This window comes from Meleagris gallopavo, chromosome 5 (assembly GCF_905368555.1).
Source record: "Meleagris gallopavo chromosome 5, MGAL_WU_HG_1.1, whole genome shotgun sequence".
Lineage (NCBI taxonomy): Eukaryota > Metazoa > Chordata > Aves > Galliformes > Phasianidae > Meleagris > Meleagris gallopavo.
In genome coordinates, this window is record NC_139408.1 from 2,930,535 (window position 1) to 2,948,906 (window position 18,372).

The 18,372-nt window shown below is 37.1% G+C and overlaps 1 protein-coding gene across 3 annotated transcripts in view; it reads right to left on the reverse strand.

Annotated features, from left to right (window-relative positions):
• Positions 1–18,372, reverse strand: part of ANO3 (anoctamin 3) — a 167,304-nt gene that overhangs the window by 67,217 nt on the left and 81,715 nt on the right. For all 3 annotated transcript variants that reach the window (XM_085223884.1, XM_085223885.1, XM_019615250.3), the window contains exons 2-3: positions 9,095–9,295; positions 7,394–7,465 (exon numbers count right to left, since the gene is read on the reverse strand). In XM_085223884.1, coding sequence (XP_085080010.1) covers positions 7,394–7,465; positions 9,095–9,295 — 273 coding nt within the window. The remainder of the gene's footprint in view (positions 1–7,393; positions 7,466–9,094; positions 9,296–18,372) is intronic.

Sequence of the window (18,372 nt, forward strand, 5' to 3'; positions counted from 1 at the left end):
TCAGTCTATATGATTCTGCCAAAAGGGAGAAGTTTTTTTCAAATGCTGAATTTCCTTGCACATTCTCCATCTAAAATACCATGACAAGACTTCCTCAGTAGCAATAAAATTGGAGATAATGCATGCACTCTATGGGACCATGTAATTTATATTGAATGCTGGAAAAATGTTTAGATTTGAAAAAAATATATATATCTCAAAGATTAAAAAGATGGAATAATTATTCCCACACATCTATGTCTAGAAAAAAATTACAAATTGAAACTATTCAGGCAGAAAAGTTACTCACAAATTGTGAGCCAAGTTTTCATCTCAACTCTCACATCAACATGGGAAAAGTCAGAGGAACTGGGAACAGTATTTATCCCAGTAATTCTAAACCCTAAATAGAAGCCAAGAAACAAGCCGTGGTTGCTGTGGGAACTGCAATCTTGAATTTCCTGAATTTTATATTCAGAAAAGCTCATCTGCAACAACAATGTATTCTTCATTCAGTTGCTCAGCCAAATTCTCAACAGTAAATATTACAGAAAAAAATAACCACAATTATCTCATGTAGCCTAAACAATTCTGAGAAGGAATATTAAACTGGAACATTTAGAGAGAATTGCTTTTCCTCCTGTTTAGCTACTCCCATAGTAATCACACCAAATGAGCCCTCGGTAATTTCTGATGCTGATATTAACCTCAGTAAATCTGTGAAGGGACATTCTAATGTATTTCATAAATTATATATACATAGCCAATTTTGACTGTGAAAGCACCAAACTGACTCTTAACAAAGTATTACTCTCCAGACAACAAAAACGAATTAACACAAAGACTGCAGAATGCTTTAAAGTAGTAGGTATGCAAGGTAGGAAACAGGATTCTTAAGTAAATGAGCTGACCTGATTTACTTCCAGATGTGATTCAGTTCTATATTTCCAAAGATCAAGAGCTTGGAAGAGAATCCAGTAAAATAAAGAGAAGGAAAATGTCCTCTGAAACCCGGCCTCTTACAGCCAGACAGGTTATCAGTGTTGAAAGAAACACTTCACTCATATAAAAAGGTCTGCGTTTGTGAGCTAAGTTTTAACAGGATTAAACACTTTGAGTACATCTCACATTCCCCAAAAATTGGGCAAAAGTTTTATTTAAATAATTCAGTTACGAAATGAGTTTCTCCTTATTGTTCAACATGCTTTCACATACTAAACATTGCTTAAATAATAAGCTTGTTAAGTGCACTACCCATTTTCTGGAAAAAAACAATGGAATCTTCCATTTAGATATATGCTATCTGATACGAAATATATACCAAAAAGGTTTTAGCCACAACCTTTCCACACCCCTCAACAACAAATAAGGAAACCTTAACCTACAGTTAAAAATAATATAAAACTTACATAATAAAACTTATTATTGTACATTTAAACATGACATTTTATTCACCAAAACCACTATCTCCCAAGACAACAGTATCAAATATAGCAAAAATGGGAAGAACGATGATTAACACCTAGCATTCTATCATTGCAGTGTTTGTTACATCTGTATGAAACATCACAGACAGCAGATGTCAGATAGAAAATTTTAGAAAATGACCTCAATTAAAATGAGATGAAACTTTAAATTCAAAAAGAATAGTCAATGATGTCAGTGGCACTCCTCTATGAACAGGCTCTTTTTTGTGATAAAGGTATCCACCACTTGCATTGAGAAAAAGAAAGATGAAGTTTTCTCTTCTACAATTTTCCCTTTAAATCAAAATGACATTCCCCTAAGGATGAAATTATACAACCTAAATTACTTGAAATATGATGGCTTCTAGTTTCACCAATGCTTGCCACATTTTGTACAAATGCAGTCATTTAACTTCTTCTTCAGCCTTTCTTAAAGAACTGCAGCTTTAAAACTTCCACAATTTTTATATAATTCTTTTCTATGAAGTAACACTATTTTCTGCCATCTATTCTTCCACAACCTTTGTTTGTTTGTTTTGATTTCAACTGCCATTTGGAATTGCCACAAGCCAAATCAAGATAATAACCCCAAATGCTGTGACTGAAGATGTACTGCCCAGAGGTGTTTTTAATGCAACATCCCCCAGAAAGCAGTGAAATGGACTAAGAGTCTATTTGGCTTGCATTATAAGTATCCATCTTTAAATTCAAACACAGAGCCCTTATTTAGCTGCAGCTTCAAAAAACATGATGAGAAAACCTTGTCTGCCTTGAGCTCTTCACTCTGTGCTTTGGGAAAGCTACTGTTAACTAAATTTTATTTTATTTTTCTATTTCCCTTCCCTGGCCTGTGACAACCAACTGGATGGTTACTGACAAGAACAAATGTCAGCTAAAGCTGCTCTTGTAGCTCTTGGGTGGACTCTGGTGCCCACCACCAGCTAACCTACCTTCTCTGGGGAGGAGGAGAGTGCAGGCAAGGTGCCACTAGAGAAAAAAAGCAAGTGCAGTTCATATTGCTCTAGAACTTCAGGTTGTTGGTTGTTTTTTTTAAAACTTTTGAGGGAATTGGCTAACAGCCACCGAGCCACTCTCAGTGATGTTTGAAAAGTCCTGATGGTCCACTGAAGTCCTGGTAGAGTAACTGGAATACTATATGGTATACACGCTATAGAAAATTTTTCACCTTTATACCTGTACTTACAAATCAAAGAGGAGCACACAGCTGATAAGTGCAGGCTTTTCTTAGTGTACAGTTTCTCACACAGATGTAACCATTACACAGAATATAAATCATTTTCACAAAGGCAGTCAGCAGGTTTTTATGGTCTCTGGAGGAGGTAAAATGGTATGCAGAATTTGTACAGGCAGATTAAATGCCTAAATTACTTAGATTTTGATCCTCATTATTATTTTTTCAGAAGATGAACTCTTTCACTTAGTTCAGTGAGCACCACATTCCTGGAGCAGAGAAGACTCCAGAGAGTGCTGAGAGCAGCCTTTCAGTATTCAAAGGGGGTCTACAAAAAATGAGGGGACAGACTCTTTAGCAGAGTCTATGGTGCTAGGACAAGGAGAGATGGTTTCAAATCAAAAGTGGGGAGATACAAATGGGACAGAAGGAAGAGGTGGGGAGGTAGTGGATGCCCTGTCAGGCTGGATGGGGCTCTGAATACCTGATGGAGCTGTAGGTGTCCCTGTTCACTGCAGGGCTGTTGGGCCAGATGACCTCTAAGAGTTTCTCTCAACTCAAAAAAACTCTGCGGTTCTAACAGGTCACAGAACTGCATCATTCATGCTGCTGTCTCCCCGGATCTAGGCTGAGAAATGGACAGTGCTCTCAGACATAGAATCATAGACTGGCTTGGGTTGGAAGGGACGCCAAGAATCACCGAGTTCTAACCTCCCTTTCACAGACAGGGCTCCAACCTCCAGATCTGGCACAAGACCAGGTTGCCCATGGCTCCATCCGACCTGGTCTTGAATACCATAAGAAACGTGAATTCAAGACCAAGTCTGATGGAGCGCTGGGCAACCTGGTCTTGAATACTTTCAGGGATAGAGCATCCACTACCGCTGTGAGCAGCCTGTGCCAGCACCTCACCACTCTCTCTGTAAAGAACCTCTCCCTGACATCCAGTCTAAACTTTCCCTCCTTGAGCTTAACATCTTTCCTGCATTGGGGGCTCCAAACCTGGACACAGTACTCCAGATGGGGCCTCAAGACAGCAGAGCAGAGAAGGACAATCACCTCCCTGCCCTTGCTGGCCACCCCTCTTCTGATGGAGCCCAGGGGCACATGGGAGTACATACAGTATATTATAAATTGTCCTCATGTCTCAACACAGTCAGAATAGATGTGATCACCCTTTCTCATGCAAACATTGTCTGAAGATCAAACAAGTTTCTGAAAAATGTATTCTAAACAGCACTGTGAAAACCTCTCATTTCTGTTGAAGCAGAAATTAAGTCTAGCTTTCTTGAGTCAGACTCTTTGCAATCTCTGCATTACTATGCATAAAGCACTCATAATTGACCTAATTCAGAAATAAAAAAACCTCAAAGGATGAAAAAAGAATAAATGAATTAGAAAGTGTTATTTTATTTGCTAATGAGGCAGCTGACACAAACTGCCAAATGAGAGAAAAACTAAATACTTTTTATATCTAAACCCCAAAAGCCAATTTCTATTGATTTTATGATCCATTATTCATTTTTGACATCTTATTTGAAATGAGACATTTCAGCTTGCTATTGTTCTGTATACACTAGCACAGTTTAGAAAGCTATTTACATGTACATATTTCTGTCAGAATGAGCAAATTGAATTTTCCAGTTAACAAGCTGACTGGACAGCTTGCAGGTTTTTCACCTGGTCTTCTGATATGGCCTGACTTCTGAAAATCTTGGTACTTCAGCTGTGATTTTTAAAGGCATTGATCTATTCTGTTATAAAAAATCCCTTTGTGGATGTGGCTTGTAATGTCTGAAAGTGACATAAAGGAACTCAAACCTGGCAACACTAACGACAGAAATTTTAAATGGACCTAGCGGATGGAAAAACAGGCTGCATATCTATCCAAATATTTCTGCTGTCCTCCTATTCCTGATACTAAACCCAAAGGTTGATTTGAGAAAAGACCAGACTGCTCAGTGGACGATTATTTCCAATTTTTGTGACTATTTGCATCTTACAGGTTTTTTTTTCATCTTTACCATGAATTGCAGGGGAGATGATATCTCATATATGGCAAGAAACAAGGGCTGCTCTAAAAAAAAAAAAGGTTTTTTTTTTTTTTAACTGAATTAAGTATAACAAATCCTTCTGCAAACCACATCAATTCCTTTCAGCTCAACTCAAGAGCAGTTCATTTTCAGTTCAACTATAAACAATTTCTAACTTCTCTTAAACTCAGTCAACTGATTGACAAAGCATGCTCAAAACTCCAAAAACGTATGTAATAACCACCTCCTACAATTTTAAGAGGTTACTGAAAAGGATTTTTCATAACTATTCATAAAGGCAAAACTCTAGTACAAATAAACACTGCATATTCATCAAAACTGTTTACATACAGATTCCTGCTAGAGAAGACTGACAGTCAAAGTTGTAAGGGTGAAGGGAGAAAGTTCAGTTTCTTTTTGCATATGATGGTCTTTGAAGACAAATAAATATTTTATTATCAATAGCTGCAGGAAGCACAGAAATTCACACTATATGTTACAGAAGCTCAGTGCCTTCTTTCCTTGTATTTACTGACCCGTCAAACTCAAACTGATGGCCTAAAACTGACAGAGGATAAAGTGAAAATGCATCGTGTCCTTGATTGCTTTTGTCTGTTTGCTGTAACAAAGGTGTTGTAACTTGCCTCCTTTGCAAATCCATCACTATTGACTAAAGAAATCCAACATGTTTACGGCTTATCTACAGTCAGCTGAAATAAAGGAGAATGTTTTTGGTGAACTCACATCTTTTATCTGCTGTCTACTTATCCTCTTAGAAGAAGAAAGAAATTATGGACAGTTATGATTCAGAAAGAAGAGAAGGCTATTTGGTCTGTTTCCACGATAGAGCCTAATTAAAAATTCACCACATTCACTTAATTCAGCATTCTTGCATGTCCTCAGGAGAGTAGTTTGAAAAGATTTCCTAAGACAACGATACCCATTAATCAGCCTACTTTGCAGACTCCTCCAAAATGCCAAAAGCACCAGCTAAATCACAGAGCAGAGCTGTGGCATTCTCATTTTCACAGTCATTCAATCTTCACGATCAAAGTTCAAGCAGCAATACTCCTTTTTCCATCTTCATTTTTGTTTGTTTGTTTGATTTTGTCTCAGATTTATACTGGTGAGCTCCACTAATAATACTGATATTATCATAGAACCTCCAAAGTTGGAAAAGACCTCCAAGATCATCCAGTCCAGCCATCCACCTACCACCAATATTTCCACTAAACAATGTCCCTCAGTACAACATCTAAATATTTCTTGAACACTTCCAGGGACAGTGACTCCACCACCTCTCTGTGCAGCCCGTTCCAGCCCCTGACTGGAGACATCTCAATTGACACAAGCAAATAAATGAACCAAGTTAGAAAAGGCTACCATTTAAATAATGTTTTCTGTCCCTTCAAAGACTATAGCTGTAGCCTGAAGAGGAAAACATCCACTAAAAATTTAATATAATTTTGAACAGATGAGACTCAACCCATCTTTTCCTCAATCTCTGAGTCCTCTATGTTTCATTCCAGATGTAGACTAAGTTAGATGAATGAAAAATAGTACATCACTTACCAAGAGAAAAAATTACTGTTGCCATACATAGGTATGCAATAATATCACTTTAAATAAACTAGTTTAAATAAATAGGGAAAAAAAGAACAGGATAAAGAAACTGCCTGCCTAATCAATAAAATCAATGACACTGGGAGACAGTAGTGTTTCAGCTGGACCCTCACTGAGATGCATGGTATTCTTATACCATCTTTATGCCAAGTTTTTATACTCTGTTATGATTTTGGAACACTTTTATTTTGGTTCAGAGGAAGTATCAATTTCCCTCACATTTCCAATAGCCACTTCTTTAGGAGACCCTGAAGAGCTTTTTTCTTTATCATATATTTCAGGAAGTAAGTAAAATCAATAGAAAAACGTGAGAGAAGGAAAAAATAGCTTTCTGAAAGCAAATCTCTTTCCGTCAGCATGAAGCAACCATTTTTAGTTTGGTGCTATGTGACTGTAAGCAAAAGCAGCTTTCACAGTAGTTATGCAGGTACAGAGAAGCCTTCATGTATTTCAAATGAGTCACAAGAATCAACAAAAGAATTTCAAAATTAATTTTGGAACCTGCAAATTATTCCTTTTGTGTATATATAAAGACTCACTCTGCACTTGTAAGAAAGGGTTTATTTTGAGACTTCTTTTCTACTTTCATTGGCAACAAGTATCAAAATAGCATAAATTAATGTACAAATATACCCCAATTACAACTTTTTTTTTAATGATTTTTTTTTTTTTAATCCCACTGGAATACTTTGTGAAGAAAGCAAAAGCAGCAGAAACGCACACGTGGCAATACTGAACAAAATATATATTTATATATATAACAATTTCAAGAGAGTTCAGAAAAGCATTTCAAAGCAATTGTATTATGAACTACTGTTACAGAAAAGGGTTACATCAATTCTGCAAAAATAAATACTTCTCTTCTGTCCTTATGTACTGTTAGCTCAAAAAGTGATAAAGCATTAGGAAACTTTCTGAAATGTCTCCCTTAAAGTACATAAGACAGCACATATTTCTTTAGTCATATTTTGTCTCCCATTTCAAAACCAAACAACCCACCTGGCACTTCAGGATAAGTATGGCCTTTCCACACTTAAATGCCACAAGTGTAACTGAAACATCAGCTATTTGTTATTATTTCAGTTCAGACATAAACTTACCTAAAAATGGATCACTGTATTCTGTACTGGACAGCTTGAGCAAGTTGTTTTCCAAAGTCTCCATCACTTTAACTGGAAGAAATACAACAGTCATATCAGCATAAACATACTCTTTTATGTATTTATAAATATACTTTTTTAAAGCTGTCAGTGACTCAAAAAAATCCATGCTGCAATTTTAATGAGTATTTTCCACTGGCAGAAAAAAAAAAAAAAAAAAGACTTTCTTCCTAAGAGAAGTTTCCCTTGGTAGAATAACATCACAGTAACATTTACTGCCTATCAACATTAAGGAAGAATTTCTCAAAATTTAGTAGCAGAAAAAAGTTGTGTTAATTGACTCAATGCAGCTTCACACAGAGCTGACAAAAGTGTTTGGCAATAGTTAGCAACAGGGTACACATACAGTGGCTGGGATCTCCAGCTGGACTAGTCTATCTGTTAATTCACATTTATTTAAACATAAATCCTAAAATAAAAGCAATTCCTTCGTTCAACGTGAAGTAAAATTCATAGGGATTTTCTGCCTTTTCTTTCATTTTCCTCATGCCACTCTCCCTCGGTGTGTGACAGTCAATGAACCAGTTTGCTCCCACATGCTCATACTGACATCTAGTACAGAAAGCCCAATATTTATTTTTAACTCTCTCCCCTAGGAGAGACTAATGAAACTCTCATGCTGTTTTGCAGCATATGTCAGAACTTCCTTGTCTTGTTTTCAATGAGCAAATATAAGCTTGTAATTCAGAAAAATAAAACAAAAACACATGTAAGACTCGCTTTAAGCACTACAGAAATTGTGAGAATTTAGCAGCAAGATTCTTCTGGAGATTGTGGGCAACTCTATCACTATCTCTTTAACAAGCTGTAAGATATCTAAACAAAGTGAAGATTATCAAATGTCCTTGTAATTTAATGGAAGATGCTTAAAAAGTATATCTAAGATCACAGAATCACAGGGGTTGGAAGGGACTTCTAGAGATCATTGAGCCCAACTCCCTCCTAAAGCAGGCTCCCTATGCAGGCTAAACAGGAAAGCATCCAGGCAGGTTTTGAATATCTCCAGAGAAGGACATTCCACAGTCTCTCTGGGTAGCCTGTTGCAGTGCTCCGTCACCCTCAAAGTCAAGAAGCTTTTCCTCATATTCATATGAAACTTCCCATGTTTCAGTTTGTGCCCACTTCTCCTTGTCCTATTGCTGGGCACCACTGAAAAGTGCCTGCTACGCAACCATTTGATTCCTTCCCATTAGATATTTATAAGCACAGCTACGCAACCATTTGATTCCTTCCCATTAGGTATTTATAAGCACTGATATGATCTCCTCCCAGACTTCTCTTTTTTAAGCTGAACAGTCCCATGCCTCTCAACCTGCCCTCATAAGGGAGATGCTCCAGGCCCATAATCATCTCTCTGGCTCTTGGCTAGTCTCTCCAGCAGTTCTTTGTCTTTCTTGAACTGGGGAGCCCAGAATTGGACACAGCACTCCAGATACAGCCTCATCAAGCCAGAGTTCAGGGGAAGGATCACCTCCCTTAACCTACTGACCACGCTCTTCATTATGTACCCCTGGATACCACCAGAAGGGCACACTGCTAGCTCATTTCCAGCAGATCAGCCCAAGATACCACAGGACATTAAACAATGATCCCTTCCATTGCCAGTGTGGAACAAGATGCTGAGAGACAACAGCCTCTTACCTCGTTCTGACACTACATCAACGGTAGCTGTAGATGTCCCTGCACTCAGAGGCTGAGGCTGTACACGATTTGGCTGCAGAAATGAAGAATGCTTGCTCAGACTCTGAGGATGTGTTTGGCTCTGTGCTAAGCATGGCATAGATCTTCTAGAGGGTTTCAATGGGTGCTCCTTCACTGTCTCACTCTTGCTTGTATTCATACCTGAAGAAGCAAAACGAAAAAGCACAAAGCTCTGTTGTATTACACCATAACAAAGAAAGACTACTAATTAATTATGAAAATTCAAGGTTTCATCCAATTTATAAGCAACTCTCCAACTAAATCAAAATGTCTTAAGTATTTAATTTTGAAGAACACCAGGCTGTGTACAGAATCTAGGAATTCTTTACCCAACCTTCTATCTATCAAATTCATGCTTAATGACATAACTCTGTGGTACATAAGCCTTAAAGCCATTAGGGCAGTACTCTAGTGTCAACTTCATTACCAAATTTACCAAATAGAATGTAGAAAATGAAAATCGTCAAAGAAGAAGTGTAACAAAAGAACAACGGAATAGGTAACAAGCTAGTTGAAGAGAATGGAAATCTCACTCTTTTTTTCTGAGTTTGCCCCATGCTAGCACTACAGCTCCATGCTGTAATGATTAGCAAGTTCTCTGCTGTAAGTCCTTGTTGGTGACATAACAAACAACGCAATAGCTGCTCATACTGCATGCCTGGAAACAAGAAATTGTCCATTCTTCCTAGATCCTAGATGCTTGCAGTATTGGGCATTGAGACTGTTACCAGTCATTTAAACATCTGGACATGTTCACTCGCTAAATTCCTTCATGTTGTTTCCCTTTATGTTGAAAGTTTCCCTTTATGTTAATTGTAATGCCCATTAAGACTAAACTGCAATAACACAATAATTTTTTAAATTTCTACTTTTTCTATGGATTCACAGGGGAACAGTAAATAATCCAAGTACACTTGTCTAGGCAAGTAGAACTGATGATGCTTTATTGACAAGAAATAAAGGGAATAAAAAAATATGATTTATTGTCACTCTACTTGAAAGACTCTTTGCCAGGATGCTCAGAGCCTGCCTTTGCCCAACTCTCAGTGCTCAGAACTTCCCCTGTCATCAACCCACTACAGAATCGTTCATCGACACACACTGATAATACGCATTATCATCTTTGTTGACATCATCACTCTCATCACGTAAGATTTAGACTTTGATACGCTACAGGAACGTTATTCTTTATTACCCCAAGCATTATGAAACTGTGTCATATTACTTTAATTACATAAAATTATGGATATGTAAACATGAAACTTTTAATAGCAATTAAAACACATGTACTCACTGCATAGTAGATATTTCACATGAAAGCAGGAGTCATTAAATACAGTAACTTGCTTTACTATCTGCATTGCCCTTATTTTGTTTCTTGCTACTGAAAGTTCAGTATCTTCTTTCTCTTTTTGGAAGAACCTGAAAGAAACTGCTCGCTACAGGGAAGGAGCTTCTTGGAGAACTTGCTCTTCCCATGGAAATATGGACACTGGAAGAGAATGCCTCAATGAATGCTCAGAATTGCATTTTCTGTGTCAAAAACGAATTAGTTTGTCTCAAAATGACAACTTGCTGTGCTTCACTTAACTATTAAGAGCAACGTGGCAAAGCTTTGAAAAATAGCAAGGAAATGATTGGAAAATAATATCCCATCACTTATTAGTGATATTTCCTGTCTGGATATTAAATCTTACAATGTATGTTACAAGTAACACGTCGGCCAAGACAATGGGTCCTCACAAAACATTCTTTTTGAATAAATGTCACACTTTGTTTAATTCAGCATTAACATTTGAATGTTGTGAAACTGATACTCAGTATTTTCAAAAAAACTGCCCCATGTATTTTCAGAGGGCACGACAAAAGTCGAGCACTCTCTCAAGTGCCAAGTTTAAATGTACATTTTACCTCTGCGATGGATTTTCTTGTGGCTTGCCTACAGAGAGCGCTGAGGCCTTCAGTCTGCGTGGGGCCAACAGATCTGTGATTGCTGTACGCAATGTCAAGAATTCTCAAAGGATTAGTGGAGAGAATCCATTTTACTACACTAGTTCTCTGCTGTAATTACAGCGTAATTTACTCTGCAGCAAATTCTTCTAAATCTTTATCTCCTAGTGTTGTACTTTACCCTCTCCAATTGTGCTGGAAAGAAATGGGAAATAAAAATATCTCTGCTGCTTGGAGCGCCATGAATTTCTGAGGCATCTTCCTCAAAAAAATCCGTGCAGCTTGAAGAAAGCTGTACATCCCTTCTCTGAAACTCAGCATAGGAGCCCATGATGAAGGGCCTTTGATTAGCAGGCTACGTCTGGTATTTACCTGCAGTGGCTAAGGATTGAAAAGGTCTTTCATTCCACAACTTTCCCAAGCTCACACCACGCTTTGCTCAATTCAGTGCTAATTTGAGGTTAAGGCAGACAGAGGTAAGCACCTGCTGCCTCCAAAGGTACCACAGGTCATTCAATAATTATGAGTGGACAGAACTCTGCTTCTTAATGCTTCTGAAACGAAGGCTCTGTGCCAACAGCACGTGGTGAGGCACTGGGCTACGGCCCCAACCTTGTCCTGCTCAAACACAGCTGACCAGGCAGTGTCTGCCATGCTGCCCAGACAGGTTTATGAGACCAAAGCTATGCCAGCTAGAGGAATGGATGCTCCAGCATAATACAGAAAGAGATGGATTTGGTAATTATGCTGGATAGCTTTAACTCTCAGTTTCTTGAGCAGTCATATATAATCAGTAAAAAAGGATCCTACTGCATCATTAGATCTGCTGGCAAAAAAAAAAAAAAAGTTTCCATCCTTATTGAAATCACTGTATGTAAAAAGATGAATCATTTTATTACAAAAAAATATAAAGTAATGCAAATAATACACAGTCATTCAATTTTAACAGCAATTTAAGTGGTCTGTATATTTTAAAAAGTACAATTATTTTGTAAGACTGCCTCAATTTAAATGGAAATTACTTCTTTTGCATCTCTTACTGTATATTCCTGTGTGCCTTTTAATACAGATTTCTTAACACAAAGGAGCTTCTGCTTGTGCAGAATGAGTCACAACAAAATAATCTCGTGGCACATTTACACACAGTTGCATGATCTGCCTTCACAATGCAAATTTAATATGTTAATCCATTCTCTACTGGAGTGTCCCAGTCCAGTTCCACAACCTGTGACCTTTGGTGGCATTTGCTGTTGCAAACCAATGCTTACTCATCTCTGACATACCAACAGCTTGTGGCTGACATCATAAAGAAAGTCACAACTGATTTACTGCAATTACTCCTCTTCCTTCCTCTCCTTCTATGTAGGGGTGTTTTCTCAAACCTGGACCTTTCCCACTGCAACATTACAACAATAATTGCCATGTCAGGGATATTTGGAACTGCTATAAACGACAAGAAACTACTTGTCAAATTTATGAGAGACGTGGGATTTCAAGGAAGGAAATCCTAATGACCAGCACAAAAGTTTTGGAACGCGGTGGAAATGTCTATTGTGTGTACTATAGCAATATTAGCACAGCAGCAAGATTGTTGAAACAAAGAATTAAGATTGCTATCAGACAGGCAAGATCATGACTTGAAAAACAGTATGTTTTTTTTCTGTTTAAACTGCATCTAATTCATTCTTCCCTGCAGAATATTTGTCTGGCACTTAGCATGAGCATGGATACGAGCACAGGATGACTAAAGAAATTTCTCACCTAGGAGAAAAGGGTGCTAAAAGTTTACGGTTTGATAAAATCCTGCCTTTTATTTTAGCACTTTTGCCTTAAAGGGTGTTTCTTCTGAGGGAAAACAGGGGATTCCTGCTATGTAAGCAAATCCCTCCGTGGCTCAAAGCCAGGGTAGCCAGCTGTACTACATCTCACAGCTCCCTGGCAGGGCAGGCAGGAAGGATGGAACTTCAGCGTGATGAGCTCTCCTGATGGTTAAATCAGCATGCACAATTTCATGCACATTTAACTTTCTGCCAATCTAGAAAAATTTCAAACAAAACCGGCTCTCAGATGCCTCCAGGTTTTGGCCAGTAGAAACAAAAAAGTGGAAGATTCTCCTATGCCTCATTCTGTGAAATACAGTTAATAATTTCTATTAAGAGCTGGGAAAAAGTCATTTTACATTTAAGGAACTCTGAATTGTATCTGAGGAAAGTTTTATAGGTAGCCCATATGCACTGTTAACCTAATACTGGAAGCACACTCAGGAAGACTTGATTGGTGCTAATGTAAAAAAGAATAACCTAAGAACTATTGCCCATTTAATCCAGCATAAATCTTCGCTTGAAGCAGGAGTAATTACTATAAAAGTCAAATCCATAGCTTTACAGAGTATGTAATGATGTCCACAATCAATGTCAACAACACACAGATCTCACCAACAGCTCACATAATCAAAAGCATTTCTTGATAAAATGACTTTCTGAATTGTAAAAAAACAAAAACAACTTCAAATGCAACACATAACTAATTAAAATGAAGCATCATTCAAGAAGCACAATGAGAAGGTGGAATTTCAAATGTCAATGTCATCATTATTAGACTGTCTAGGAAAATACAATACAAAGAAAAGATTGCAATAGTTTTCACATTTATGATTCTTCATATTTCTACAGAGGAAGAATAAATCAGCTCCATTCTGACGAGCACAATGACATTTAGGTTTCAGTAACCAATGGTGTAATAAGTACTTACTGCTAATGAATACACTTACTCTGATTGGCAGCTGCAACCTCCAAAAGAAAACCTAGTACATGATCATTTCTCTATTAAACTCTGGGAACTCATTACTAAAAGATATAATAATGAAGAAACATTATAATTTAGTAACAGCAAATACTAGTTCTCATCTGTTTGAAGTACCTCAGCAAATACTGAGGATATTCAGTTTCACCTAGTTGATTTAAAGTTGAGCAAGCTTATGAACACCAATTTTCTAAGGTATATTTTCAGATTGCCTTTTCCATTATGAAATGAGCAGGTCAACATTATTTCTTTTAAATGTCCAAACGCAGCCACTGTGTGAGTAAAACTCCTAGGCTAGCCAGTAAATGCCTCCTGAACAAGCATAACAGACTGTGATGGTATTTTTCATTGTCATCCCACATATTAAATTGACTTATGAAGGTGTTAACGATTTAATGAGATTTAATGATATTGTCAGTCATGCTTTTGAAGACTGTTTCCATTTAATGCCTTTATTTTACCCTTTTTTTGTTTTGTTTTGAATTTACAAGCACTGTGACAGAGGAATACAAACATTTAAGTACACTGTATATATCATATTTTCATCAAATTTTTGTTTCCTAAGGTAGACAAGGCAAGAAATAAACTTCAGTCTTGATGCATAGCTAATGAAAGGGAAAGGAATTGGTAGGATCAGCTGCATGGTCTTCAATAAAACATGCATAAATAGTTTTTAAAAAAGTATCACTTACTCATATGGGCACAGATTTTCAAATAGGTCAACTTTTATCTTATTAATAATTTTTTTTTTACTTTTCTGATGAGCAATATAGAAAGAATGACCAATCGGAACCAGTTTCTCCTCCATATCAACTTTCTCTAAATCTTTTTCATGTCTATAATTGTTTTTGACCATTATTAAAGTCTGTAGCTCAAGTCAGTTAAATGTAAAAACATAAAGGAAATGCCTATGGTATGTAGACAAATTTTTAAAGCGATCTTTTTTCTCTATTTAAGTATGTTTTTATTTTAGAGGAGTGAACTTTAACAGCTCCAACTTCTCAAGCTGTACATCAGGAAGAATTACACTGAGGAAGGAATATTTATGGAAATAATCTACAATCTTTTCAACAGATGCAAAAGGAGTCTCTATCATAGCAGTAACCAGAACAGCTGAAGAAAAATGTATTCCAGTACTTCTATCAAGCAGACACCTGGATCTTATCCACTTTGTTCTTGAGTTTGCTGATAGTAACACTTTCCAATCATTCATTTATCCCTAAATTCAAGTATAACTAGCTCATAATAAGAATACTAATGGATGCTTTAATGTGAAAAGTCTCAGCCTGTCTATTCCTTAGCAAGACATGTATTCCCGTATAAAGCAGCACTATTTCCAACATCAAAACTGGCTACGGTGATTTTTCTTTTTCTTGATGAGCCACTATTTCTTTGTCACTTGCAAAATAACTTTTTGTCACCTGTGCATTTTTCAAATGCAACACAAAGAATAATGTTTTCATAGCTTTTTCTTCCTGTACATTCCCAGCCAGCCTGATACACATTTTGCTTTTTTGATTTTGGTTTCCTTTGCATTTGATATTGAATCAAAAAATGAATTTGATATTGAATCAAAAAAATCAAGCTGTAACAGGTATTAAGGGCATTCTTAAAGAAATAGGCAGTTGCCCGCTTCAGCATTTAAACAAATCAGTTGAACCAAACCACCTCAGTCAGAACAGGGTTAAGGGAAGAGCCAGGCTGAATTATGATTTTAACTTCAGAAGTGATCATTGTGTTTACCTCCAGAGAACACTCTGACATAAATGGCTGCTGTTAAAGTGATGATCTCATCAGTGCATGACATCCTTTCTCTTCTCAATGACAATGAAGAAAAAAAGAATAGCTTGGTTTGGAAGGGACCTCAAAGATCATTTGGTTACAGCCCTCTGGCAGTGGGCAGGATTACTACCCACTAACAGATTGATAACTCCCAATTTCTGCTGCATTGAAAACAGACCTGGCAGCATCCCTGAGAAACTGCTTCTTAGGAGAAGTCTCCAGCTTCTTCACTGAAATACTTCTTGTTGGCCTGTGCTCAATTTAGGGCTCCACATACTGCTGCCTTAAGGATTTTATATATGCTTCCAGGTCATTACTAAATGTAGCAGCTAGAGTTAAAATTGATCTCAAGAGGATTGTGCAGGGAAAGAAACCTAGCAGTAACTGTTTTACTATTCATAAGTTTTATATTTGGGTTTGCATTTGATATTTCCATCAGTATGGAACTCTTTGCAGTCCCTAAGGACACCATCTTCACCTAGAGAAGCAAACCAACAATGCAACAAAACCAAAGGTCTTAGAGCGTTTAAGATATTTCTCCCATTGAAGTCGTTTTTGGGAACAAGCTTTCTCTTCTCTGATTGTAAACTTCAATTAAATAGGCACATCTTTATTTTTGTTGTTAACTATAACAAATGCAGAGTAAAACAAGAAGAGAAAAAAAAAGCCACAAGGAAACCAAAGATCTACTACAATGTTTTCATACAGGAGTTAGAACTACATTTCTTCACTACATACCTCTTGAACTGAGGCCAGTGAAGAAAAGACCTATTTCTTTGTGGAAGCAGCAGGAAATTCAGCAGCAGAATTAGCAAATTACCAGCACCTGCACAAACCTCTCTTCCAAAATTTAGCATAAGTCTGTTCTTGATCCCAGATGGTGCCTAGCAGAGTAATTCCTGTAATGATCAACTTTAAAAATAAACGAGGTCTGTTACTTTTACAACTTTTTCTTGGTAAAAATTACATAAATAACTCAGAGGTTGAAAGAATAAATAAATAAGTAAATAACGCCAGGTTTTCATCTAGGATTTTGAAGCATTTGTCCCAAATTGTAAGATTTATATAAGCAGCCAATAAAATGCAAATACTTAAGGCTCACTCTATAGAAACATGATTACAGTTTTTAATTGGTTTTTTTTTGTTTGTTTGTTTGTTTTAATGAGTACATTATCTAGTGCAATGTCTCTAAGTGTGCTATTGCACCTTATGCTCACAGAATTAGGAAAGAAGAAGGACTCTATTACGGATTACCATAAGTAGACTACAATCAGAAGTCTTCTATACCCTGCATGGTATGGGCTGTCATGTACACACACAAATCTGGTAGTATTCCCATGCAAGAATAACTGCATTACTTTCTTTGGAATTAATACTTCAGAAAAAAGTCTGCCCTTCTTTCACATCTTCACCCCTTACTTTACCCCTATTTCCTAGATTATCCACAGCAGGACCCAATGTATTCTCTCTGTATATCAGACTGAGATCTGCTTTAGACCTTGTTTTCCCATCTACTCCATGAATATATTATTTTTAACGAAAAAAAAAAAAACAAGTTTATTTATTTATTTTTGAAGAGTGTTAAAATGCCAGGAATAAATGGATTTTTGGTCTACAAAAACTGTATTCAGTTAAACACCAATTTGCATGTTGCTTTAAGTACCACAGCAGCAAGGCAAGATGCAAACCAATGCGGACACACTGCCAAGTACTGTTCCTTTTGTAGAAAACATTGAGACCACCCCATGATCATTACTGCAAACACCATTATGTGCTTCCCTGACATTGCCTGTGTTCGTGAGATGTACCTTAAGCATTTTGATCTTTCCTGGCATAGGTGAGGAGAAGCTTAGTTTTAAAGTGAAAAATATATATATATTCACACAGAGTGATTTTTAATTTTTTTTTTTTTTTGGTTGCCATGGTGGTCTACTTGCCATCAAAAGCACAGTTAAGTAAATAGCTCTAAATAAGGGCTGCATTCTAAAGCCTTAATCAGCACCTTTTACAAAGCCTGCCTTCAGGAATATCTGGTCTTACATAACTTTAACAGAATGAAATTTGTGCCTGACTCACCAGTAATACTTCCCATGAAAATAAAGTAAAATATTTTTGTGCTTAATTGAATGTGGGAATTAAAAAGCTTCAGAAGTCTGGATTATCTCCAGAGCTGTAACAAACATTTCTGCCAGAAAATATCAGAAATCTAACAAAATGTGTTCTCCCCAAACCTAGAAACACAGTACATCTCTAGAAAGCTGTATTTTTGCCTCAAAGTAGGCTATTCCACAGCCTCTGTTCTTGAAATTCTGAAAATGCTTTCTGAGAGCATCCTCAGGAGACCAGAATTAGTACAATTGAGTTGATTTGGCAAGAATATAATGAGGTTAAAGAAAAAGGAAGAAAATGCATTATTGTCTTTTAATAGAGCGAGACAGTGCTTAAATGCACCAAGCATAAAATGAATAGGTGCCCAGGGTTTTGAGCTCAGTTATCATTCATTTGCTAGCCAAACAAAGGAGAATAAACATCAGGAGAGAGCAGCCCAAAAAGGAACAGAAGTCAGGATGTCAGTGCCTCACACAACCAAGGGGCTCTATTTCCTTTTCCAATTTTTGGAGAAGAAAGCTCTCCAGCAAGCAGCTCCTTCACAGAGAGGTGAATTATGAAACGCCATTACTCAC